At 40.2% G+C, this 26760-nt stretch overlaps 2 protein-coding genes across 2 annotated transcripts in view; both read left to right on the top strand.

Moving 5' to 3' along the window:
• The first annotated feature begins 354 nt into the window (after positions 1-354).
• PROSER1 (proline and serine rich 1) lies at positions 355-18065 on the top strand. The gene is made up of 13 exons (XM_010144544.1): positions 355-399; positions 3196-3261; positions 3974-4042; positions 4508-4602; positions 6469-6562; positions 7053-7163; positions 7848-7931; positions 8852-8930; positions 11216-11308; positions 11431-11475; positions 13763-15524; positions 16180-16327; positions 17617-18065. The coding sequence occupies exons 1-13, from the start codon at positions 355-357 to the stop codon at positions 17737-17739; spliced, it is 2814 nt and encodes a 937-aa protein (XP_010142846.1). The 3' UTR covers positions 17740-18065.
• A 5673-nt stretch (positions 18066-23738) lies between these two features.
• Positions 23739-26760, top strand: part of STOML3 (stomatin (EPB72)-like 3) — a 9192-nt gene continuing 6170 nt past the window's right edge. The window contains exon 1 of the mRNA XM_010144533.1: positions 23739-23790. Coding sequence (XP_010142835.1) covers positions 23739-23790 — 52 coding nt within the window. The remainder of the gene's footprint in view (positions 23791-26760) is intronic.

Raw genomic sequence — 26760 nt, 5'->3', positions numbered from 1 at the left:
GCCCCCTTCCTGCTGCTGCCGCCTCGGCCTCTCTGCCCCGGGCTCTTCCTCTTCCTTCGCCGGCGAGAGCAGCCTCGGGCCGTGCAGTGAGCGGGCGTGGGTCTCCTCCGAGCAGCATCCGGGGTCCGCCTTTGTCTCTTGCGCTGTGTCCAGCATTGCAAAGGTGTCAGCGCTAAAATTCCCAGGGGCTGAGAAGATCCCGGGCTGCCTTTCTTGCCCTGCTTGTTTTTTTTTTTTTTCCCTCAGTTTTTTTTTTTCCTGTAGGCTTAAAGACGCTACGTCTTTGCCTTGGATTTTTTTTCCATTATTTTTTCCTTCCATGTTTAAGTATCTGCATTGAATGAACTAATAAAGATGGATAAGAAATCATTTGAAACCGTGCTGGATGAAATTAGAAAGGTAACTTATCGTTTTGCATGTTAGTTTAACCATTTGATGGTAGAATATTCCTCCTGATGAACACACCAGGTTAGGTGTTTGTATTCTTTAATAATCACTTCAGGATTCAATAAAGACTGTATCTCACCGCAGTGTGAATAACTCTAATCCTGTGTTGCTTATGTATCCTGTCCACCTTTTATGTGATGGATTAGGAGATACAACACAAAAACAGAATGTGAGAGGGCTGATTTCAGAGGTGCACTGTGCTGTCCTTGTTTGAAGCCACATCTCCCTCAGCATGCACGCCGTCCAGGATGTGAAATCCTGGGTGTTGGTGCATGGCCTGAACTGTGCTTGTGTGTCTCCTGTTACAAACTGAGCAAAATTTCTACTAGTTGTGGGAAGCAGAGATATGAACCCAGCCTTCCTGGTGTCTGATAGGTCTCTCCTTTCTTTCTGCAGAGGGGCCTGCGCCTAACAGGAAAGCTTGAGATTAGTGGTTGGGACAGGACAGTTTCCCAAATGCTGGAAGTGGAAAAGGAGATAGAAAAAAATCAGAACCTCTGAGATTAATGGTTCCTATCTTGCAAACCTGGAATTATGTATTTTGCAGTAATTAAGCAGAGGTGATTTAAGTGTCACAATAGAACAATTACGCTAAAGCTGTCTTGGTGTGAAAATGAAGAGCTTGTTTGGGATAAAATTGCCTTATGGCAGAAAAGGAGTCCTTAACATTTTTGTAATAGGTGTTCTCTAGGAGAGGTAATTATTTCCTTTATTTGGACTTGGGTGCTACCGAGTTGGGTTTCAGTTCAGCTTCCCTTCAGCATGACATGCAGTGATGGCTGCAGCTGTAGTATTAACTATTTTGGAACATTGAGGCATAAACTACTGTGCACAAAAGCCCCAGGCATGAGCCTTTGTTATCACAACTGCATCTACTAGCATTTTTGCGTAAGTCATGGTCGTAAACTCTCCTTTATAAAACAGGTATGTTCCATGCTGTGTCACCCACTAAAACTGCTAAGATATTTCAGGATGTGGACTTCCCTCCCAACCGTAGAATTTTGGTGGAAAATCTGGGGGAAAAAAATCAAGGAAGAATTTGCCCATGAATAACTCCTCTGAGAATTGATGGTGGGAGGGAGTAATGTTTCAAATATTACTGCTGCAGTGCGGCCCTTCAGAATAGGCTCTGTGATTACTAGAGACTTAAAACAAAAGGGTTTTGACATGTGATTTTTAGGCAATTGTGTTTCCTGTACGCTGTCTGCCTGCTTTCCTGTAAACCTGACTGGCTGTTTATCTAAGAATTGGTGCTGTGCTGTGTTAATAATAGCTGTGCTGTTGCAGTGTAACGCGCACTTGCCAGATGCATATCCTGTGCCTTTGTTGCTAGGTCTTTGTTTAAACTTTATTTCTAGCTCTGTGATAGAACCTTCTTTATTGTGTGATTCACAAGTCAGTTGTGTTGGTGTGTTCCGTTTTCAGCCCTACACTTAAAAGGAAGAATTATTTATATCTCTTAATAGGTTGCTTAGTTCTATCTTTCACCATATGTATTTATCATTACTAACAAAATAAAGTTTGGGATTTTGGTGTGGGTCTGTTCTTGGGTTTTTTTCCCCGTAAATATACACAGCAGTGGTTTCTGTTTGTGTTCTTATTATAAAGTCATTCAGTTGTTGATTTAAAGAGGGATGTTTGTTTTGGTAAAGAGGTTGCTATATGACATACCAGGCTTTTTTCCAAAATATGTGAAGAAAAGGGAGAAAAGATGAGCATGAAGAGAGAAGCTCTTTTTCCCCTGTGACTTCAGCATGTCTAGTAGTGTTGGTCACTTAATGAGGTACAGAAAGGGAGGAGGTTGTCTTGGACAGTGTGCCAGTGGGTTTCTGTGCACCTGCACTATCCAGGTTGCAGTGATGGAGAACTTCACATCTGTCTGGGCGGGAGAAACAAGGACAAAAAAAAAATAGGAGTAGGTTTTAGGGCTATTGGGAAGAAGGTAGAGGTGGGTGTGTGGGTGAAGCTGAAGGTGATTAGAGAATAAGCCCAAGAACTAGCCACAGATGGGGACCTTGGAACCTGGGAAGAAGGGTGTTTGCACCAGATGGGGGCAGGACTTTAGCTGTTACCCGTCTTCTGTGGGTGAGCTGGGTATGAGGAGAGGGAGGAAGCCCTGGCCATTAGCCCATGTGGTTATCAACAAAGCTATCTTGCCACTAAGTCAAAAGTAGTGGCCAGTATTGTGCTAAAGCTACTCTGCTTCCTTTGTTTTGCCTGATTGCACATTGAAGTTTGAGCTGTGGGAATGTCATGATAACACAAGGTCAGCCTCTGGAGCAAGCTTGCCAGTGTACTTAATTCTGCCTGTACAGGCTTGTTATCCAGTCTCCATGAATTCACTGAAGTAAGACGCTTTGTTAATTATTTTACATGGAACAGACAAAGAGATAGTATGAATAGACAACTGTATTATCTTGTTTAACATAAAGTTGTTGTAAACTGACACAAAAGGAAGAGTGATGATTATGTTCTTAGCACAGTTTTAAACCACATGAAAGCAAAATGAAATCAAGAAATTAGTATTTCTTAACAGAATTATTAAATTACATCTCTCTGCTTTTCATTGTTCTCTCAATTATCTAAGGAGTATATTGCTACTTAGAAATATTGCAGTGGAATTGATGCAAATGTCATTTTGTAAAGGTCAGATTTTTTTAGCCTAATAGATTCATCTAGCAGATGGTGGTGCTATAATTATAGTTTTTGAGGGACTAATTATGCATTTTTTTTTCCTGTATCTTCTAGGCAGTATTGACTGAGTACAAATTAAAAGCTATTGAATATGTTCATGGATACTTTTCTAGTGAACAGGTAAAAGTCAACTGTTCTGGGTCTAATGGGAGCTGTTGGTTTTGTGTATTCAGTAATACAGAAAGACAGTGTCTCCAGTCATTCTGTGGCTGACCATGTTAGCTTTTTTATTTGTTCACTGAGGAGATTTAATTCCTCATTATTATATCAGCATTAAACTGTTAAAAATAGTTGCAAGTTGTTTTGTGTCAAAAAGTTTTCTTCTTGTGTGTGGAAAATTGGAGAAATTTATCATTGAGAATTTAGGATTCTTTTGCATGTATTTTCTAAACTGGCATGTAGTAGTAAGTATCCAACTTATTTTTACACTTTGTAGGTTTTTTTCTGTTTGTTTTTCTTCTGGGTTTTTTGTGTGTCTATATTTGGTGAATATGCTGTTTGAGATACTGAATGTTTATAAGCTTCTTCAGAATGACTTTTTTTTTCTTCTTCTAGTACTGTGGCAATTGTGCATATATGCAAGTATATAGAGAGGACTACATATCTGTTTTAAATAGTTCCATAGAAAAACTTAATCGCGTGACACAGAGTTTTTAGGTGCCTGCTTAGAATGTTGCATGCTGGTAGGCGTTGATGTAATCAAACATCACAGACAGATGCATGTTTTTTAGCAGTATACCACTATACTCCAAAAACTGAAAGATCATATTGATCCCGTTAGCATAATTTTTTAGCATACATAAAAGATTAACTGAAGGCCTTTCTGTTGCAGGTTGTTGAGTTACTGAGATACTTTTCCTGGGCTGAACCACAGCTCAAGGCAATAAAGGCTTTACAGCATGTAAGTTCTTGTGACATAATCTTGTACAGTAAGTTTTGCCCACTTAATCTCATTTTATTTTTGTGATGTCTACCCTTTAATCTTCCAAGTTCCCTCTTCATCTCTTTCAGTGCTATCAAAATATGAAACTTCATACGTTCAACCGGGGTTACTGGTTTCTGACTACAGAATTTGTTACTTTCCTGTGTATCACAAGAATAGATGTAGCCCTTTGTAACTATTGTTAACTTTCCTAATTTCTTTGCTTTTGGCAAGTGCTTTTTGGAGTTGCGTTTTCAGAATTTAGGCTACAGAGTCTCATTCCCAGTGGGAGGGAGAGAATATTAAATGTTTGCTGAAATACAAGATACGAAGCTGTTACTTCGTAGTGTTACTACGTAGCTGTTACTGAGTAGTGTTTTGGGTTTAAAATAATTATCATGTTTTGTTTTATATACACTTTTTTCTTTCTTGCTTAATTTTCAGAAAATAGTGGCAGTTCCAGCATCAAAAATGGTTAATATTCTCAACTGCTTCACATTCAGTAAAGATAAACTTATTGCCCTTGAAATCCTAGCTTCGTAAGTATCTTTCATGTTATATTTCCTTGAGTTGTATTGTTTTTACTAATGTTACAGTATATAAAACTTAAGATACTTCTAGAATGAAGCACCATGGCCAGTTAAGGTAAAGCACAAATCTGTTACTAATGGGGCTGTAAAAAGAAGAATTAGAAGCAGACATTGTGCAAAATTCTGTAGCTCATCTGGGAGTTGCGTGTGCTGCTGTGTGAGCTTCTGCCTGCTTGGAAAACTGCCACTTTGCCGGTGTTTTTACAGTGGTATTCACGTCTTGTAGAGAATGAAGAGGGCCTTAACCTTATTTGTGCTCACTGAAATTTAAAAGGCTTGAGAGCAGAGTGTCCTGGGAATTAGCCCTTCTGCATCTATAAGCCCTCTAAACATTACGTATGTAAAAATGAGTTAAGTAAATACATCTTTTAAATCGACACATTAGATTTACAGATCTATTGGCTATAAAAGATCTGTAGGTATTCTAAATGCATGTTTACGCAGAAAGTTGGGGGTTTTTACTGAACACAGCTGCTTGAAGGGATCTACCTTTTACATAGGTATGTATTGGAACTCTTATGACTGGTTTAGGGGATTTCTTATATGGAGTGTTGATCTGGTTCGGGTTGGGGTTTTTTTTGCATTAAATGTGCCTTCCTTATGAATGCTATATATTTCAGCCAGCTTGGACAATTTGAAGCGAATAAATTAATTATCTAAAAATCCAAGAAACACATCTGAGAATATAGATATGATCTTACTTTCAGAGTTGAGCTTTGAAAAGCTTTTTGAATGCTCCTAATCTCTTTCAGGGCAAACCAAAACAGAGTAGCCTAAAGGAAGTTCAGTGGCACATTAAACTAACCTATTTTGCTTCTTGAAATGAGATTGGAGCGTACAGACTCAGTCTTGAGTTGCTATACTTCAGCTGGTGTGGGGGGAAATGTGGTAACTTCTTCAGCTGCTGGATTTCTACAGTGCAAGAGCATAAGGGAGTGATGACATAGAAATCCTTACCCAAATCTATGTACTACATACTTTGCTAATCGGAACTAAGAACAAAGCTGAAAGCTCACATTTTAATACTGTTCTTTGAAGTATTTTTCATGTCTTTGTTCAACATTCTGCTGATTCCAATTCTTCTAACATCGTCCTTTGAAAAGTCCTCCTTCTGGGGGCGTTATTGTATTTCCAGTAGTTTGAATGGGGCAGGTAATGTTTGACAGCAGTAAAGGTGCTGCGATCAGGGTTTTGAAAAAGGCAGGTAGAATCAGACATTAAACTCCTTGTACTTGCACATTTTGTTGTTGGTGCATCTAGTGTTATTTTTTGGGAGAGGAGCAAGGAGAAAGGAAGGGAATTTTAAGGAACTGCGTGAGGTGTTTCAGTAGCTCTGCAGAACATGGAGAGAATTGCCAGAAGTTTAATCTTTTTCATTCTGGAGAAAATAAAATTAATTGAATTTTTTCTCTACCAGTCTAGTGAGAAACAGTGGCAAACTTGAGTAGCTCCTGGTTTTCTGCTGTGCTGGGAATTGTGCGCTAGTAGCAATTACAGCTTTCTAACAAACTGTTGTGATGCAAAATTCATTTTATCAACATAGTTATTTTTGCCATATTTTTGCCAAAGTTTAGCCATTGTTGTCCAGTGTTCCGTATTGATATCCTAATACCATGATTCACTTACAGGTATAAGGTCCATATTTAAGTCCAGGGTTTTTACTTTAATAATAATAATATTATGATCTGACCTAATTATGTTTTTTTTTACTGTACTGTCGGGTACTGGCTGAGTAAGCGTTGATCACTTTTCAGTAATGCATTATTTCTGGTAACCGTATGGAATGGCAGTAATTGTCTCTCAATGTCTTTATAGCAACATTGTTGATGCTCAGAATTATCGCCTTATTGAAGATCTGTTCAGAATTAATATGTCAGAGAAGAAGAGATGCAGAAGAATTCTTGAACAGGTAGTCAGGATACTCTAGTATCCTTAATTCTGTCAAATACAGTATTGTTTCCATCTTTATGGTCATTGTGGGGTCAGGACTTACTGTGAGGACTGCTGGGAACTACTGGTGGAAGACAAGGTAAAACAAGCAAAAATATAAGAGCTATGTATTACGTTTGTGAAAAAGGGGGAAGTTTCTGACAGGCATTGGGATCATATGGAAAAGGGGCACAGAATTGTAACCAATGCTGAAGGAAACAGTCTGCATTTATTTTGGAAAATAACCCAAGTTCAGTAGAAGCAGAAGTGAGAGAAGAGTTATTCAAAACAAGGGGGACTTTGGCAGAACCTCACACTACTTGGACTCTTTGGGAAGAAGATTTGAGGCAAAGCTTTGAATTGTTCCATGTAGGTTGATTCACGCATTCTAAATGTCATGAAATAGTAATTAATTTCTTTAAAGCATTGAATTTGGTAGCAAATAATGTCCTTTCTTGATTATTTTGCAGGCTTCAAAAACGGGTTGTAAGGCTCCTCATGCTATGATATCATCCTGTGGCATGATTCCTGGCAACCCTTATCCCAAGGGCAAACCAAGCCGCATAAATGGAATTTTCCCAGTAAGCATGATCCCTTGCTTTTGCTTTTCACAGCATTCTTGAGTTAGGATTCATAGTATAACCAAAATCAGGATTCATATACACAGAAGGAGGAGTGAAATCAAAAGCGATGTTTAGTTTTTGTTTTATTACCCCATTCCACATTTATAGGGAACTTGCATTAGTTTTATCTGCCCATGCTTTCTGTGCTGCTTCAAGTAAAGATTACTGTGTAAATAAGACAGGGTTTATATAAGGAAACCGTTGTAAACTCCAGGAATATTTGGCACAATCAGGAGAGGTGTTAAGTGCCTTACTGGTAGGTTGATAAGATGACCTAATATGGTCACTAAAGCACTACTGCTAATCTTAGTGTAGTTCTTGAATATCTGTGTTAAGTATTTCCTGTGAACACTTAAGGGTCTGCAAAATGTAAGTTATCATGTCCACAAGTCAAAATGTATAATTCTGTCAGAAACATGGGCTGTTTAACATGCATCTCACTACAAAAGCTCAGTATTAATAAAGAAGCTATTGAAGTGCTCTTTTTCCTTTAAGAAGCCTAGACACAGTTTCTTTTTCCTGACAAACATGGTTAAGTATCACATTTAGAATACTGAAAAACTTAAATGTAGTTTAGAAAAAAAAATATGGCAAGATTTACTTCTAAATTAATACTTTATAGTTAATTTTCTTTTGTTTCAGGGAACCCCTATCAAAAAGGACACAGAAGAATGTACTAGTGAAGGAAAAGGAATAGCAGCCCGTATACTTGGACCATCCAAACCAGTATGTCTAATAAATTAATAAATGAAACTTTAAGAAAGAAAAGTCCGACTACCAGCCAGTTCAATGTCTCTTTGATATAAAAGGCCATTACACTGCAAGAAGACTGCAGAGCAGCAGTTTAAACAAAGCTAAACTTCTATAAAGAAGATAATGACCAAGCATTTTTTTGTTTAACTGGGAAGGAGTTTATATCTGTGGGCGATAGGATTCTCTAGTGGATGCAATGTGCATGCATTTGAAGGCAGAATTTAATTACAGTAGCAGAAGAGAAATTGAAAGCATTTTTAGTAGTCTGTCATGAGCTAGTGGATGTTTTAGATATAAGTATGTGCAATTTTTTATTACAATCTCTGAGGGTTTCCCACATGGACATAAAAAGTCCCTGTGCTTTGGAAACTTGAATTACAGCAGTGCCTTAAAAGGAACTTGTTCTTCACAACACAGCTGATCTGTTTCAGAATTCTTAAGCATGTAGGATAAACTTTCAATGAACCTGATACTTCTTTGAAGTATTGTCCAGAAGTTTTATTTTCACTTTTATTATGAGATGTTTCCCACTAAGGAAAGGACAGGTACCTTTATAAGTATTTGTTAGTTTTAAATGTGCTAAATCTTTAAAATGAGAAGTCAGTCCAAGCCTGCAGAGTGTGAAGTCTACAAGGCGGGAAGGAGTTCCATTTTTCACCTGTCTTCAGTATTGTATTAAAATCTAAAGGTATACTAGTGATGTTTGTTTCATTCTTTTCAAAAAGAGTGAAATATTTGCAGTCTCTATGGATATTGTGAAGAAATTTGATATCAAATATTTTTCCGGTGAAGAACAGCTGTCTGTAGTAGTATCTGAATGTTAGCTTTTTGTCTGAGAAACATTAGTTAATGCTTTCACTATTGCTTCTTCCGTTTGTTTTTTGTTTATGTAGGCTCCATCAACCTACAATCCACACAAACCAGTTCCATACCCCATCCCACCATGTCGGCCACATGCAACTATCGCACCAAGTAAGGCTTCTCTGTGTTTTAGCTTGATGCTGTTGTTTCATCCATTTGCCTTTTCAGTAATGTGCCAAGTGTCAGTTTCTCTGACCATGATCATATCTGAAATTGGCTTTGCTCCCTAAGCATGCTCTGGGTACTGGTTTTTATCTTTTCCCGTCATGACTGCTGAGTTGATAAAAAGAGGAATATATTGACTTCTTTTTCCAACATCCACATCATAAGGAAAATTCACAATCCTGTTCTGATGACAAAATATTTCCTATATGGGAAGCACTGTGCTTGTTAGAGAAAACCAGGGCTGTGTCTTTGCTGTAATGTTTGACCAAGGTTTGTGCTTTGGCTTGACAAGTCTGTGTTGACTTGTTGCTGCTGTACCAAACTTCAAGATACGGTCAGGCACAGCCCCCAACCGGGTGGAAGTATGTAGAAACTTGCTCAGGAGGGTGTTCTGTTTCTCAATCGAAAGGTAATCTGTTTCTCAGTTGGTTTCCGCTATGCTTTCCATCACAATGGAGAGAAAACAGTTTCCTCAAAGAAAAGGTTAAGCATGTAGATTTCAGTCTCAGAAGGAACAGAGTGATTGTCTTTTCCTGTGTTTGGTCTGACTATTCCTAGCCTTGTGCCCTAGGGGTAAGATTGAGTCTTTCTTCATAAACTCCTCTTTCTTTGCACTGCTGATCAATTTGATTCCAGACATTTTTGGAAGGGAACAATGCAACTGCCATTTCTTTGTAGGAAAAGGTTGGACTCTTCATGTAGTCAAACTCTGGTCTTTTTGAGCAGCAGCTGAAAGCATTTGCTCCTCTTGCCACTCTGTACTGCAAAACAAGGAATGCTCTGGTTAGGAAGCTTGCTTTTCACCGATGTTAGAGTTTTCAGGGAGTTCTTAAGGTATATGATAAGAAAGTGTGGTAGAGCTCTTAGCATGCATGTTGAAGGGTGAGTCATCTAACTAACTTGAAGTCTGCAGGTCTCTTCGTAGTCAATTTGGGAAAAAAAGGGCACTACTAGTGGCTAAAGTGAGTCTGATGATTTGTGGCCTAGAAATTACGTGCTCCCCAGAAAGTGTACAGGAAACTTGCAGACTAGCTTAGATTTATATTAAATAAATCCTACCCAAAGTTAGGGCACAAAATTTGGCCTGTGACTGGTTGTAAATATTAGTATATTTCAGGATATGAAATAGCTTTTGACGCTTTACGGCCTTATTAGGCTGCAACATCATTCTTAAAACTCTTGACAACGCAACTCATAACTGATGATATATATATATTGAGATATATATATATATAAAAAAAATGTGTTTAATGAGATTGCAGATGCTGCCCTGAAACTATTGAATGTGAATTGTTTTCAAGCAATGGTCAGAAGGATGTTTTGTTTTCTATCTCTTGTGTGTATTGGTTTAGCATTTCCTTTCTGGGTGACAATGGTTGTTAGTTACTTCTCTACTTTTCAGTCGAGCGTTGTCATGCAGCATTCGATAGAACTATTATGAAAGTGTGAAATCAGAAAGGAGTTGTGTATGACAAATGGCTTCACTTGGACTGTTGCTACCTTTTTCCATGAAGCGTATGTTTTTATGCTCTTAGAATACTCATTCAGGACCACTGTGAAGTGTATTTATGTTTCTGTGGTTTAAATTCTGATGTTCTTCATCAGAACTGTATATCATAGCAATACAATAGTTTGAGTTGCTTCTAAGAATAGGGGAGGAAGGTAATTTTTTATGCCAAGTACAGTATTTTATATTAAAATAATTTGCTAGCCCACTTGAATTTCTTAACATTTAAAGAAGTATTGAAGAATGCTAGACTAAGTATTTGAGATGTGATATTTTTATCTGGATTTTCTGACTAGTGTTGGAGGGATGGTGGTGACCACTGATGTATGTTTAGCACTTCTGTTTGTCAAGGCTTTAATCTTAAATGAAGAGTCGCAACAACCAATAGGAATAGAAAAAGACCAAAACGATGCTGCATACATTCTGAATCACTCCTCCCGTTTGAGTTTTTCAGGAAAAATGGAACTGAAAGCAATTGCAACCTGACTTTTTCAGGCTCTTCCAAGAGAACTGCCCTCACTAAAATGCATGTCATCACAATGCATGTCATTCAGGCAGGCGTTGGCAAGAGCCAGCATCCAGCTTGGGTGATTAACTGGTCTGGCTTTTTGGAGAAGTGTCTTGTAATCTTGAAAGTGTTCTTATAAATGAAAAGACAATTACTGGTTCATTTAGATAGGGATTCTTCTGACAGCTGAGATGTGTACTGCATTTGTTATTTTAGGTGCTTACAACAATGCTGGCTTAGTTCCAATGGCTAATGTCATAGCTCCAGGCTTACCAGCTCCTCCATACACTGCTAATCAAGTGGTATCAGGTAAAGTATGCATACCTTTAAAAATGTTGATGGTATTTTTTTCTAATTAATTGTTGTGAATGGGTCATTCTCTGCTGGAGTTTCATTTGCTTTTAAATAATAAACTGCTGTTCTCTGTTTAGAAAATGAGGACCTTTCCAGCCAGGCAAAAGCTACCCAAAATCAAGGTAAATTACGAATCCATAGGGGAATTCTTGTGTTTTTTGCATCTTTGCTGTTTGTTCAGAAAATGTAAACAACTAATTTGTTTAGTAGTGTTTTTGTAAGCCTCTGAGTATTTAACTGCAGTTGGAATAGATCGCTTGAGAGTTGAGAAAAAAATTAATCTTAGGTATTTGGCTCTTAGGCACATTGAAACATTAAAATTTGGCCTCTTGTGTTAGCTTATTAAAGTTGTATATTCTTCGGCATATAAGAATTTGAAAAATCGTGTAAAAAAAAAAAGATGAAAATATGCTTTGCAGTGTAGTGTACTGAAATACTGAAATAATATCTTTGCAGTTGTTAAAATTCTGGACATCTATTTGAAAATGCATTCACATTTTAATTTCATATGTTAGTTGCAATGGGAAGCTATTAGTACAAGAGAAACTGATTCTTTATTTGTAGGTTGTTGAAATCCATGTGTAGAATGTCTTATCCCAGACTGTTACATCCAACTTTTGTCTTGCACTTTAAAATCCAATTCTTTTTGCAGAAGAGAAAGTTGTGCTTTGTTTTTTGTCTCTATTTGTCTGGTATTTTGTGGGCTTTGTACACTTAGTACAAATCATCATAAGAAATCCCATTATGAACTACTTCTACAAAGGCTTTGATAATACTATGTTTGGTTTGACAAATAGGAACCAAGGATCTACTATTGAGTCAGGCATATTAAGAAGTACTCAAAATAGGTAAACTGACCATAAGTTTAGTTCCTGTAAATATTTCTACGGGAAAAAAAAAAAAGTCATGTTTTGTCTTTTCTCCTCTATGCCCAGGGATGGTTCTACAGAAATGTTACTGTTTCAGAGAATCACGTTATTCATGTACCTCTTTAAGTGTGCATGCATTTACGAGGTAGTTTATATAGTGAAATGAATACAGCACAAGGAATAAAATCCTCTCTTAGGAGGAACTCAGTAACAGCTCAGGGTTCTATTGCAGCTGTATTTCTCTGGTGTTTATCTTGGCTGTCAGGATTAACAACTGTGATCTTTAGGAGAGTGTTCCACTTGGAAACAAGATGAGGAAAGGACAGAATCCAGAGCTGAGCAGTCCAGGTCTAGGTTTTTGGAAAAGAATTTGTAAAAGGAAATTGTTTGCAAACTTGTTAGTTTTAGAGTTTCAGGATACATAAAACAGGAGTTTATCATATCAACTTAGGTCCAAGATTTTAAAGATTCCATTTTGTGGTTTGTGTGTGTGTATGTAGAATCTGGGCAAGAGAGAAATCTAAGTCATTACAGAGTTATGGGTTTGATGAGTTTGACTGGTTGGATCAGTGATTTGCTTACAGTCAAACACATTATTTTAAAAGTAAAATAAAGCACAAGGGCTGTTTGAGAGGAATAGTTAATTAACACGTTCGTATTTCACAGGAAACTAGATAGAGATGTTTCAGGGCTCTTGGCATGCATAAATGCAGCTTCTTTCCATTAACCTTCACATCCACATCCCCATTTACAGTGTGCCTGTCTGTTTTCCTCCAGCTTGACTGATGTCTCTTTGACTTGCTTTGTAGGGTTGATAGAAGCTGTTATTCCTAGTGGCAGGTGCTTGCCTCGGTTATAGACATCTGACTAAAGGCTTACAGAAATATTTGTTGATAAAGTCAAGTGCCAATGTTAGTTTAATACTGTAGTGTGATACATGAATTTTAAAAGTGTACCTTCTTAGAATCAAAATCTGAAGGAAATACAGTGAAGAGAATGACCTGATTTTGAAGGAAAGAAAAATACCAGCACCTGAAATCAGCTTTCTTCAGTTGTTGACTAAACTTCTCTGAAATCATGATACATTGAATTAACTGGTTCTGAAGGAAATTCTGACCTTCAGTGACAGTGGATGCAGAAGAGCCCAGGTGATCTGACAGCAATGGAATATTAGATCTGGTTTGGGTCCTGCCAGATATTAGGGACCAGAGGGAGGGTGTTTACCTGTATCACATAGACACTCTTACAGAATATGTTTGAGTATCTAACTGTCTTGCATGAGATTGTGAAGAGGTAGCTGATGTCACAAAGTGTTTTAAAGAGTAATGGTAGCATACATGGTGTGCAACTTATGTGATGTGTTTGTACGTACCTTTTTGTTTTGTTGTCATAGGCTGCAGTGTTCATTGTTTATATACAGACATTGTATGTTAGCTATTGCCTGTTATCATATTTTGAAATGCTGTATAAAATGTTTTTGTGTTGATTTCAAACATTTCTGACACTTTCAAGTATTCTTACCAGTTTTGTTTCTTTGCAGCTTTTTCTGCACAAGCGAATCAGCTCTTTACTCCTCATGGTTCTAATCCTTCAACACCTGCTGCTACTCCAGTCCCTACCCCATCACCTGTCAAGGCAATAAGCCATCCATTAGCACCTGCAACTCCACTCATCTCTGGGATGAACATGTCTACCCCTGTCCTTCCTGTTTTCCCAGGACAGGTCTCCTCTTCCATCCATACATCTCAGCCACCCACCCCAACCCCTACTGTCATCAAATCCCTTTCATTGCCTGGTGTTCCTATCACATCTGTTCACAGTGCAACCTCTACCCCTATCCCTGCGGTTTTTTCTGGGCTGGCTTCTCTACCTACTGCTACGCCAGCTCCGCAAGGTTCTTCCACACCATGCGCCACACCTGCGCCTAGTGAAGCTTTCGCATCTGCTACTGCACCATTTGCTGGCCTCCCGTTTTCTGTAACCTCTTCAATTGCTTCTGCTAATAATCCCGCTCCATTGTCATCAGGTTTTGCTGGCCTCCCTTTGTCCTTGCCGCCCAGTGCCCAAGGGATTTCTAGTCCTGTTCCATCTACAATTGCTAATTCTCCTGCCACTACCATTCCTGGTTCACTTAGCTTGCCTAACCCAATACTGTCTGTCTTAAAGGGATTTCTGACATCAAATGACACTTCATTAATCAATTCATCTGCTTTATCTTCTGCTATGACAAGTGAGCTTGCTTCTTTATCTGCTCTTGCTAATCAAAGCTCTGACCCTCCCACTTCCTCTGTCAACAAATGTTACACTCCATCAGCCACCCCCACCCCACAGTGTTCCTCCACACCCGGGCTGGCCATTTTTCCAGGTCTTCCATCCCCATCTGTAGCCAATTCTAGTTCCACTCCTCCAACATTGCCTGCACAGTCACCTTTAACCACTTCACCATCAATTATGCCAGTCAACTGTGGCTCATCAGGCTCCCTCTTGCATGGTGCAAGCCCTACTAATCCTGATCAGCAGCTCTCATCAGCCCCAGCTGCCACAAGTATCCCAGTTTTGGTTAAAACAGAACCCGTGAGTCCTACCCTCTCCGCCTTCAAAGGTCCTTCTCATTCGGCCGGCCCTTCTCATGGCACTATAGGACTGTCAGCGCTCGGGCGTGCATACACCTCAGCAGCTTCAGTGCCAGTCAGTTTACCCAGTTCCCTGAATCCAGCTCTATCAGGTCTCTCCTCTTTGAGTACTCCTCTAAACAATTCCAGTTCTCTGGCTTCCATTTCCCTCGCCCCACATGGCTCCTCAGCTCCCATTGCCCCTGTGTTCAATGGACTTCCTCCGTTTACGTCACTAACCAGTAACTTTGCTTTTACTGGTAATCCAGCACTTACGCCACCCGTAACTCTCCCAGGGTCTTTGTTAGCTGCTCCGTCTACAACCGCTTCAGCCGTGTCTGCCCCTCATGTGAGTTCCACTGCCGCCGTACTCTCAGGACTCGCCGCCTCAGCAACAGTCTCTGCTCCACCCTTCTCGCTTAACTTGTCCAGTGCCGTCCCTTCCCTTTTTTCTGTTGCCCAGGGACCTCTGGGATCATCAAACCCATCCTTCCCTGGTTTTCCTGTCTCTAACACACCCTCTGTCACTCCTGCTCTCCCTTCTTTCCCTGGCCTCCAGGCATCTTCTGCAGTAGCAGCAGTTGCACCGTTGCCGGCAGCTGCCACAGCCCCATCTCCGGCTCCGGTCCTGCCAGGGTTTGCCTCGGCCTTTAGCTCAAACTTCAACTCTGCACTTGTTGCACAGGCTGGGTATGTTTCTGTTTCTGAAGGAGGTCAGAACCATTTCTTTTTCCCTTGAGCAAAACACAGATTTTACTTTAGGCATTATTTTCACTTGTAGTTAGTAATCACAGGTGATTTCTAAAGTTAGTTCACCAGTAGATTTCCACCTGTCTTTAGAAACTGATAGAGAAGTTACTAAATAGGTTGTCCTCAGTAATCCCCGTTATGACAGTCTAATCCAGTGAGGTGCTGAGTGATCTTATTTCCCAGATGAGAATACTTGGCACCTCCTAGGCTTTTACAAGAATGGATTCCACGTGGGCATCCATTGACACATCCAGGTAATGGCAGACAATATCTTAGATGATCCTATGTATTAAGGAAGTACTCAGCATTAACCCTTGTCTGTGAAGGGTTTTTTTGTGGGCAAACTGTAGGCACAACTGAGGTACAAAAATTTCCGAGTTCCCTTCTTAGGTGTGCTCCAGACAGTCTTGGTTTGTGTGTGCATGAATAATTTGTAGGTGGGTAGAGATCGGGCTTCTGTTTGGAAATTCTGGCCTTTATGAGGTTTAGAAAGAGAGATGCTTTTCTATATAGACATAAGCTTAGAGAGAGAAAAACACAGGATAAAACATGATGCAGATGTTCCTAATAATAGCTGCATCTTGAATTCTTTCAGCTTGACTTCCGGACTACAGGCACCGGGAAATGCAGTTTTTCCTGGTCTTTTATCTCTCCCTGGTATCCCTGGCTTTCCCCAAAGTGCCGCACAGTCTTCCTTGCAGGAACTGCAGCATAGTGCGGCTGCACAGTCAGCACTACTACAGGTAACATGCCTATTTGTTAATACTATTTTGCTCCCAGTAGCTGTTAGAATATGTACTTGTATGTTAACTTCTTGGGATTAGTTTAAATCAGTAAATGATTATAACCCCTATCCTGTTTGAGAGCAGATTACAGGGATGGCGATAAAGAACAGCTCGTATTAACTTCTTGCTCAAGGCCAATGTACAATGCTTCTGGAGGTTATGAACTGATGAAACACTTTTTGAAAACTCTTTGTGAAATGGGGAGGGTTGAAAGAAAAATGAAAAGACACGCAAGTGACATTTTTGCTAATTTTGTGTTAAATTTAATGAGCTGACCATGTAATTGCAAATTTGTGCTCAGTTCCAGTCTGACAATTTAATACTTAAAGTTTTCTGTGGAAAACCACTTTGTTGTGAGTTACATGCCTCTCTACACATGCAATCAGATTGTCTTGAACTTGTGTCTGCTGTGGTTGTTCTCTTGACACTTCCCACAGATACAGCTGTTGTAATATAAGCTTGAGGTGACTTCAGGTGATGTGTAGTTCCATCATTTCTCTCGTCCGTGAAACAACTTGTTTCAGTCATCAGCCTACATAGGTTAACTGAAACAATCATCAGTTTGTATTTAGATATTTAGTTTGCCTTTTGTTACAAACAACCTCTGTACAGATTAAGGATTCTGGTAGGAAATTTGTTGTCCTCTACAGAACACTTAAAGAATGAAATGTAGCATATGTCCAAGTACTGTTCAGTGTGCAGGATATTGTCGGGTATCTTTTGCATATTGGGCGAAATAGATAGGCAGAAGCAAATGACTTAATCTAGACCCTGCTGCTTTTGCAGCTCAGGAATTTATTTATTCCCTGGAACTCTATGTGTGCAGATCGCATTCAGGAGACATCAGGTTTCAGGTTTACAAGTTCCAATCACTAAAATTAACCCTTACCTACCTGAGCAATGCAGATAAAGAAAGTTCAAAGTCGGTGAAATACTGCATTAAGCTATGTCTTCCAAATCAGCTGTGGCTTGACTCCACTGAACAGTAAATGCCATTAACACTCCTTCATTTTTCCTCTTAATCCAGCTGCTTTCCTCGTTCTCTGGATTTAGAGCCATAGTTGCACTGCAGTTTAACATCTGTGTATAGGTGCATTGCTTATCTCTGTTCCTTGCATACTTCAGATTATACTTTGGTTTGGCTTGAGTAGGACTGGCATCATGCCTGAAATTTTGCTTGATGTAGATTTTTGTTTGTTTCTTTGTTTTTATCAGTGCTGTTCCCTAACTACTTCTCTTCCTTGAAGGCACATTCCGCTTCTGCTCTGGAGACCTATACAGCTCAGCCTGAAGGGTTTGCTAACTATCCGTCAACGCCAGGAACACCATTTTCGTTGCAGACAAGTCTGCCCCAGAGTGGATGGCAATAAATACCAGACATTTTTAAAGACTGCAGTGGTCACTTGACAGAGCCTGATCCTGTTCACTTTGAAGGCTGTCTCTGTGTTAGTGGGAGCATGGTCTGAATTGGGGAAAGAAGGGGAAAACATGAGGGTAAAATGATTCCAGGAGGCTGTCAGATGTCAAACCTAATTTGTGATTGCATTTAATTGATTCAGGGTCTGATCCTGTGAATTGCTGAGCATGCTTGACTCTCCTTTTAGCTTATGAGTTGAATGTTTGGTGTCTTACAGGATCAGGAATGTTCAAATAGATGTTCATGTAAATAGAGCAATTGGCTGTCAAACTGAATGGGATGAGCAAGTATATTTAATAGTGTGTATAAGCACCTATCCTGTTATGTTTTGTAGGGTATATGTGGTTAATATAGAATGAGATCTAGGACTGAAACTAGATGCTTAAAGCTGTAGACGATCTTTCATCTAGATGTACACTTCCTGTGTGTGCAATAGATCAAGGTCAGTTTATGGTTCTTTGGATTTTTTTCTTTGTATGTGTGAGGATCTCCTGTTAGCATCAGCAGTATGTTAAGGGGAGGATAGGTCAGAGCGGTGTGGGGGGTTTCTTACGGTTTAAGATATTGTCATGGGCTTGCTGCTGAATGGAATATTCCTTTGTCGGAATCTGAACGGGACAGCTGGGAAATGATGCTGTACTGTATTGGGGTAGAACTGGGTTATGTTTTACTGGAGTATGGTTTAGCTAGCTGAGAATATGTCTTTCCAAAGTGCGTAAAGCATTTTAATTTGCCTCTACAGAAACGTTCCATAACATTCTCCCTGCCCCAGCACTGCTCTGTGAATGAAATAATTGTACTGCGGATAGGCTGCCTATCCGGCACTTTTGACTGCAGACTTCTGTGAATGTTTACATACATGGGTCAAGTTCTTCTCTCCCTTATACTCATAAGCTCACGGGTTCTCCGTATGCTTTTCGGCTATAGTCCACAGCTTGATGGTGCTTATATTTTCCTGTGAATATAAGTGGGAGCAGAATTTGGACCATGGATTTTTTTTTTTTTTTTAGTATTTTTCCTTGGAAAACGTACACAATTTTAAAGGCATATAGCTAAAATAACTGTATTGGTTAGGAAGGGTTGTGACGCAGCATATAGAAAGGTCTTGCTCTGTTAGTGAAATTCAGTTGTGCACTCTTCTAATAACGCTAGTACCTGTGGCAATGTGTAACACATCATTGAATATCATCTATTTAAGGCAAGCTCTTGATCATGTTCTAGAGACAATAGAGATGAATGATATTCAATCCTGTGATTAAATTAAAATGTAGAGGATACTATACTGTAGAAAAGCTCTGCACCTAGAGTTTTACTTTTTTAAAGATGAATTCTGCTGGGAGATGTTGCTATAATGTATTTTCTTTCAAGATGTGAACAAACTTTTTTAGAACATTAATGGAAATTCCTGTATTGGTTTTTAACACAATTTTTTTAAATAAAAAGTTTACAGTCATGGCAGAAAGGCTTTGCTGACTATTTACGAATTTGCCTAAAAAACAAATGAATAAACTTCTTTTTACTAAGACCCTTCCTGATGTTTGATCTTGCTTATCCTGTTTTTTATGATGCAGAATTATATACTGAATTATAAGACTGGTTTATTAAAGAGTAGTAATAGAAATATCCTATGAGATGTTTAGATGAAAGAATTTAAATAGTGCCCTTGATACTTTGTCTAATAATCAGATTTGCATATTACTTTAAATCTATAGATACAAACATTGCACTGTGACTTTTTTAGTATTATTTTGTGAAACCTGTTAAATTACAATGATTCTCCACTCTGAACTGCTTTTAATATCAGTTCCTTAGGTCTTGACTGAAGAAATCTGTGGAAAAAATTTATACCATCTTTCATTCTTCTTTTCATGCATTGTCCTTGGTAGATTTGTGGATCAATTGGAGAAGGAGAAAAAAATATAGGTATTGTCTCAAGAGAAAATTGGCTTTTGTCCCATAGATGTGAATGTAATGTAGTTCAAAGTCCGTAAGCATTTTGTAACCTTACTGAGGTGCTGAGTTTGATCTCTGATTTGAGTCCTGGTTTCTCCATGGAGCAGTCAGTTTAAGCTAATTCTCATCACCCCGTGGTCAAAAACAAGTTGCAGACATCAGCTGTTACGCAGTGTCTTATAAAAAAGTAAGCAGTTTGTAAGTCTGTTTCTGAAAACACCTATTGAATGGTCATGGGATGCAGGTGTTTGGGTTTTTTCTGTCTGAATGCTAAACAGCTCAAAGATACCTAAGAGACTGTGAAGCCCTGTTTCTCCAGAGAAGACAGGTGAATATCCGTTGTATTAAATGCTGTTCTCCTGAAACAATGTGCTCGCTAAGTTGTGTCTAACCACTTTACTCAGTTTACCCATTTACCCCCTAGTGCCTGGCTAGCCTAGAAGCTTGTCTCATCAGTGCAAGACAGGTGAACAAATGGGCTAAGAATCATTAAACTGCCAAGCGGATTTTATCTCAGAACGGGCTTTATGTTTCTTACTGAATCATATTAAGCAGGAGTTTGTAAATTGATCTTTCCTGTGGTTAGGATTAAGGTGAGTTTCAATTTCTTAAGTATTTCTCCTGTTGTAAAATTGTTTTTTATTAATTTTTTTCTCTTCGGGAGTAAAGTCTGTGTTCTGCATTGCAGCAAACTCCTGTGACCCAGCCTTGGGATATCTGAAGGGGTTGATGTGTCCTGAGCTCTTTCAAGCTTGATTGAGCACCGTTTTTTAAAATCCAAGGAAAAGTCTGCTCCTGGGGCAAACCATGCAGAATCTTACACTGAGCCTGTGCTGGGAAAGGGCGGTTGCTGTATGACTTAATTCTGGACTGTGATTTTTTTTTTTTTTAATCGTTCAAGTTGATTGTTACTGATATATATCAGCTCTGTTGACAGACTGCAAAAATAAGGCGTAGTGGATTGTTCTTTGAAATAAAATCTTTATTCAGAACAACTAAGAACATACTGGGGTTGTGTTTGCAAATGCAGGTTTCAATATTCCTTTCAAGGGCTTCAATTACAGTTCTAGTGATACGAGAGAGCCGTTTTCTATCCTCTTCTTCCTCTTAATTTATGAGCATTGTGAGCTGGGCTGGGCCTGGAAGGAAATTTGCTGTGGCATGAATGTTCTTACTTTCTAGCAAGTTGCCTTCCTCTCTGGATTGAGATGGAAGCAATCCCTTTGATGGACTGCCTCTCATACTTACACATGCTCTAGGGAAGTGTAGACAAAAGGATGCCTCCTGTCATCACCTCGTCTTCAGCAATTGAAAGCTGATGCCATTGTCTTGAGGAGGAGCAATATGAGGATGTTCCTCCCAGCAATAGGATGGTACTGTTAATCTGCTATGGTCTGTCCCTTCTAAATTTTTATCTGGGGAAAATGAGTGACGAGCCTGAAGCAGAAAGGCTAGTGACTAGGCAGAGTTCAGGGCCAGAAAGGACTACATGTGAGAAATCTTTAGGGAGTTGCCAAAGCCCAGTGCATGGAAAGGAAAGTAGTATTGGCCTAAAAAGGTCAGAAAAAGACAAACTGAAATGTACAGCTTTGTTACATGTAAATCTCATGTGACAACTGCACGATGACTTTTTTGATACCTTTGGGATCAGCACTGTTTAGAAATAGCTGAGTGTAAGAATTCCCATTCTGGCTTAACAAACTGAAGTGGGTGTTTGGTCTGTAGGATTCAGTCTCTGCAACTGTATGATGAGGTAAGTGGGAGCAACTGGACACTTTAAGGCAATTGTAAAGGACTGGTGCTGTTCACAAATGTGGCAGTTGGTGCAGACAACTGTTGGACAATGGCCTGTGCACAGGTAAGCCCCTACTTGTCATGCCTGACCTGAGCCCTCATGCTGCTTTCAGAATAGGAGTTGAAGGCTTCCGCTGCATCAGCACGCTGCGGGAATAGCTGAACTGCTGCCAACCCGAACCACATGCATCTAATGTTGCTTCTGAGGCAGTAAGTCCTGCTACAGCGGCTTTGGACTCAAACTGTTTTTCATCGTGGTTCTGCTCTATCAGACAGGGCTGCGCCAGGCTGTCCAGCACCAGTGAACTTGCAGCTTGTAAACTGCTTTGCCTCAGAGTCCCGGTGTATTTTCTACTCTGAGTGTTTTATAGCGGTCTGGGACATGAGTTATCCACATGACTCGGTATAGCCCCAAGGAGAAAGGATTAAGACTGACCCGCCATTGACTTCAAATTTTTGAAATGGGGAATAAAAGCACAGCTGAAGTTAACACGGGGAAACTAATACAGTGATCGTGCTGGACATAAAACCACCATCTGCTTTAGTCTCGTTTCAAGGGGTGTATTTACAGGCATCTCAGGAAATTATCAATAAACACCAGGGTGCAATTATTTCTGTTAGGTTTTAATATGTTTTGCTCATCTCTCTGATGTACAAACAGCTGTGTAGATTGTGGAATTCAAATGGCTTTGAACAAAAGTTATTTTCAATAGAACTCATTTTTGCTTCTAAAATAATTAACATTTTTCTTCTAACTGTTCACCCTTGCTGCCCTCCTAGTAGACATCTGTCCTGAACAGGTTTGACTTTGCAGCTCAGGGAGAGAAGCCACGTAATGAGGAAAATGCTACGAATGGCTTCAGATGGATATAGTCACATATTTGGGAGAGTATTGCAATAATTGCAATTCCCAGTTTTGCAAGCTGTTTGTGTGCCTGGTTTTCACTGTGATTTAAAACACCCATTCAATGGTGTACTTTCCTCTCTGTGAAGCTGAGAAAGGATTCACTGGGGAGCAGTGAGCTTTGAATGACCCCTCTGGGGCCAATGTGATGACTGGTAGACTTAATTGAAATGAAGCTGGAGACAGATCTTCAGAGATATTCTAGCTGATGGTTGCCTACAGAAAACAGCAATATAATTAATGCGTCTATATGTCAAACTCATAAATTCCATATGAGAACCCACCTCTCATGTTTCCTCAAAAACTTTGGCACTGAAAAAATTATGCCGTGGTTTTTAGGTTATCTGGCCCAACAAGGCTTCCACCTATACTGATGGACAGTATCAAGAAGTGGGTGATGAGCTATACTACACAGCATGGGGGCCTCACCATAGGATTATTTATGTTGCTAGAGATCTGAACGGTAGCTGAGCCCCATAATTGTAAAGAGGTGTTCAGCAGAGGAGCTGTACTCAATTGGTACCCTCTGGCTTTATAGAATCATAGGATTGTTTAGATTGGAAAAGGCCTCTAAGATCATCGAGTCCAACTGCTAAACTAGCACTGCAAAGTCCACCACAAAACCACGTCCCTAAGTGCAACATGTACATGTCTTTTAAATACCTTCAGGGATGGTGACTCAAACCACTTCTTCAGGCAGCCTGTTCCAGTGCTTTACAACCCTTTTGGTGAAGATGGTTTTCCTAACATCCAACCTAAACCTACCCCTGGTGCAACTTGAGGCCATTTCCTCTTGTCCTATTGCTTGTTACTTAGGAGAAAAGACCAACACCACCTCCCTACAACCTCCTTTCAGATAATTGTAGAGAGTGATAAGGTCTCCCCCAAGCCTCTGTTTTTTTATTTCTCCAGGCTAAACAACTCCAGTTCCCTCAACCGCTCCTTATAGAACTTATGTTCTCTTTATCTTCTCCTTCTGTCTTTTTCTTGTTTTTTCCTTCTGCTGACAGATATTACTGATTCATAGAATTAATTGTCAGCTTGGGTTTTGTGGAGTCTAACACCAGCTGGGCATCTCCAGCCAGAAGAGAGCCACAGAAGACCACAAAGTTATATCAGAGACAAAGACTTTGTTTTTGTAAACATCCCTCCCTCACCAGGGTAACTAACTCCCAGAGCACTCTCGCACAAGTTGGAGTGTGCACTCTGCCTCTCTCTTCAGCACTTTGCACGAGGACTTTGGGGTTTCAAGGCATGTTACTCTCTTGTCCATGAGGGGATCAGAGCTTCCCTGGAATGGGATGGATGCCCAGAGAGAGACACCCAAGAAAAACACTACAGAGCATCTACTTGGTAAGTCTTGCTTTCTGCATGTGTGTGGATTTTTCCCTCCATACGAATGAAAAGGAGCAAATGTTTGATCCCAGGCATTCACCATGTCTTCCACCTAGGCTGGAGATGAAAATGCAGAATCTGCCACCGTGAGTGACAGAGCAAATTGCTTCATACTGCCCTGCCAGCATGCATCAGCGTCTACTTTCTGGCAAGATGACCCCAGGGACTAAAATGCCTCAACCAGCTATTGATACACTTCCGTATGGAGGGATGGGTGGAAATGGAAAGATATGAGTTAGGTTAGGGAAGAGAGAAGGTTTTTTCAGCCCCGAAAGGACACTTGATGTGTTCGGACTTGTGTGATGAACACCTAGTGCTCTCTTCAAGCAAGGGAACTGGTGCCAAACCAAGTTGTTACTGGCAATGTGTGCTCTTTTCATCGATGTGTCTGGCCAGAAGTATGGATAGTGCGGTGGGACAAGCATGAGTCTTGACAGGGTTGATTTGGTGCTTGTAGAAAGCAGGAGGGTACATAGTGCTTACAACTGGCTGAGTCTACTCCATCTCTTTGTTGCTGTAGAAGACTTGGGAGATTTTTGCCCACAGATCTTTATATTCTTCACAAGACAACTTGGACATGAGATTTTTATTTGCTTTTCAAGTTTGACACCCACATCACGGTTTTGCATATAAAGTGTTCATGGTTTACCATGATGAATGTATCAAGAAAAAACTAATTCCTCAGCTGCTGGTTGATGAGGTCTCACATTTTGCAGTGCATTGCAGCTCCTGGTTTGCTCTGAACTGTAGAGCCAAATGAGGTTTTTTGGTGGTTTTTTTCGTTTATGTATTGTAACACATACAGCAGCATGGCAAAGCCAGATCACTGATATGTTGGGTTGTGACTGATCTTTATCCTTCACTATTGTGTTTTCTTAGAGTCTTCCATTTGTCTTGTTAAATGGTTTGAAACTTTGTGGTAATCTGAGAACATTTGTGGTGGTTTTGGGGGAGCTAGGTCTGGATTCACTACTCAGAAGGCATACTTTCATATCCTGCTTTTCTCATTGGAATCTACATTTTTAGCTGGTGTCAGGATATCTAGGACAGCTCTCATGGACAAGGATTCAGCTGTACTTGTCAAGTGTTGGATGTGTGCTTTTTGCCCATTGTGGTGATCTCTTGATCCCCTACCTCTTCTCAGCTGCTCGAACGTTAGTCTGCAAAGTGGGGGGATTTGTCCCAGCCACTTCCCCCGACTGTGGATTCTGTCGTTCCTACCAGGTATCTTCACAGTGGTCTCAGGTGGATGATGGCAGATGATGCTACAATCTAAAATTGCTTTTGAGGAGGTTCTTCATAACCAAGTTTGGCACTGGGGAAAAACATCTTCAGACCTTTTTCTGTAAGCTAATCATTTAGGTGAAATGGAGATAGAGAGTGCAAAATGTTGAGTTCTGCTGAACAAAACATCCTTTCCAAGTTTTGGATTTACAATTACGAATGATACCCATTCCATGAGTTTTCTTGATCTCTTTCCACTGATTAAAGATGCTTGACTGCTGGTACCTCACGTGGCTGTTGTAGCCTGACACACCATGAAGTACACTGAGGCAAACAAGCAGCAGTGAAAGCGTTAAAGATTTTCACATTAAATCTTTAAGGCCGTGATGAAGACAGGACTTTTAAGTTTGCATGGCAATTTACTCATGGGAGGTCCTCAAATCATACCTACCACTGTCTGCGAAATGGCTAACGATAGCTCATGAAAGAACCAGGGATTTTAAATTACGGTTTGTTGGAAAGCGTTGAGAGGAAAACGGGGCTCCAGGTGCAGCAGTTCAGTGCCCAGCTCTCAGGGAGGCCTGAAACCTGGCCCTCTTGGGTGCAAACCTGTTTGTGTGTCAGCGATCAAATCTGCAGTGGGACCTGAGGAGCAGGATGAGCAAAACTGCAAGCAGCAAAGGGTTTGGTTGTAACACCCAGGTCCGCAGTAAGCATGGGCAGCAGGCACGGTCCAGCTGTGCACAGAGGTGCCTGAGAGAGGAAGGAGCTGCAGGAGGGCTCTAGTGTGTCTCCTGCAGGGTTGCTGGGGATTTTCTTACAAACCTGTCAGTCCTGCTCCTCTGGTCTGTTAGCTTGCAGATCAGGTAGCCTCATGCTGTTTCACTGTGGTAATACGTTTTTTCTCACGGTATAAAATTACTTGTTTTCTTTTTATTAGTTCTACCTGCATATGATTTTTATCTGATGTCAGAAATTCCCAGTGCTACCCTATACCTTTGAAGTAACATGTCCAAAACATGCTGCCTCATTCCATCAGCATGGGGAAGGTTCTCTGAGGAGACCTCTGAGCCTTCATCCCTCTCTCCTGCCTCTTCTCCATGCATTGGGAAATAGGCTGTGGCATTCAGTTTCCCATCTGCTGGTGCTCATGCCTGCAAAAATCCTCTTCTAGCCCACACCTGGCAGGCAGTCAGCCCGTGGGGCTAACCCAGCCCACATCCCTGCTGCTTCTACTTTTCTCATGACTCTCTTGATCCAGGGCATTTCTGCATTGTGCCGAATTCGATGACCTTGCAGTACTCTGGCCTGGTGGCAAGGCTGTCCTGTTTAACTCCTCACCCTCTTTTGTGCCTCTTCCTTGAGGACTTCAGCAGCCCCATCTGTTCTTCTCTTCAAAGAGCAGCTGCTCCTTGATCCCCTTTTCCTTACAAAAAGCCTCCCAAACTTTTAGTACTTGAACAACTCACCACTGCCTTCCCTTCAAGCACTAAAATAATTAAATTATTTTGATATGTTTTTATTTCATTATAATGAAATTTTAGGATGAGACAAGCTGAGCACAGTGAGAGAGCTGCTCAAAATGCATGGGTGTGCATTGTGACAAGCACTGATTTGGAAGCTTATGGTAAGGTGGATGAACTGGTCCATCGATAATTCTCAAAATGTTCAACTAAAGACAGCCGGAATACCCCTCATTTTCTT

This window comes from Buceros rhinoceros, unplaced genomic scaffold, assembly GCF_000710305.1.
Source record: "Buceros rhinoceros silvestris isolate BGI_N320 unplaced genomic scaffold, ASM71030v1 scaffold16320, whole genome shotgun sequence".
Taxonomy (NCBI): Eukaryota; Metazoa; Chordata; class Aves; order Bucerotiformes; family Bucerotidae; genus Buceros; species Buceros rhinoceros.
Note: the sequence above shows the minus strand (reverse complement) of the source record. Positions and strands in the feature narration are given on the sequence as shown.

Excerpts from the sequence above, each read along its gene's own strand:
- PROSER1 (XM_010144544.1), top strand. The coding sequence starts at position 355 with ATGGATAAGAAATCATTTGAAACCGTGCTGGATGAAATTAGAAAG. Across the intron at positions 6,563-7,052 it reads GCAGAAGAATTCTTGAACAG|GCTTCAAAAACGGGTTGTAA; the intron begins GTAGTCAGGATA and ends ATTATTTTGCAG. Across the intron at positions 7,164-7,847 it reads GCATAAATGGAATTTTCCCA|GGAACCCCTATCAAAAAGGA; the intron begins GTAAGCATGATC and ends CTTTTGTTTCAG.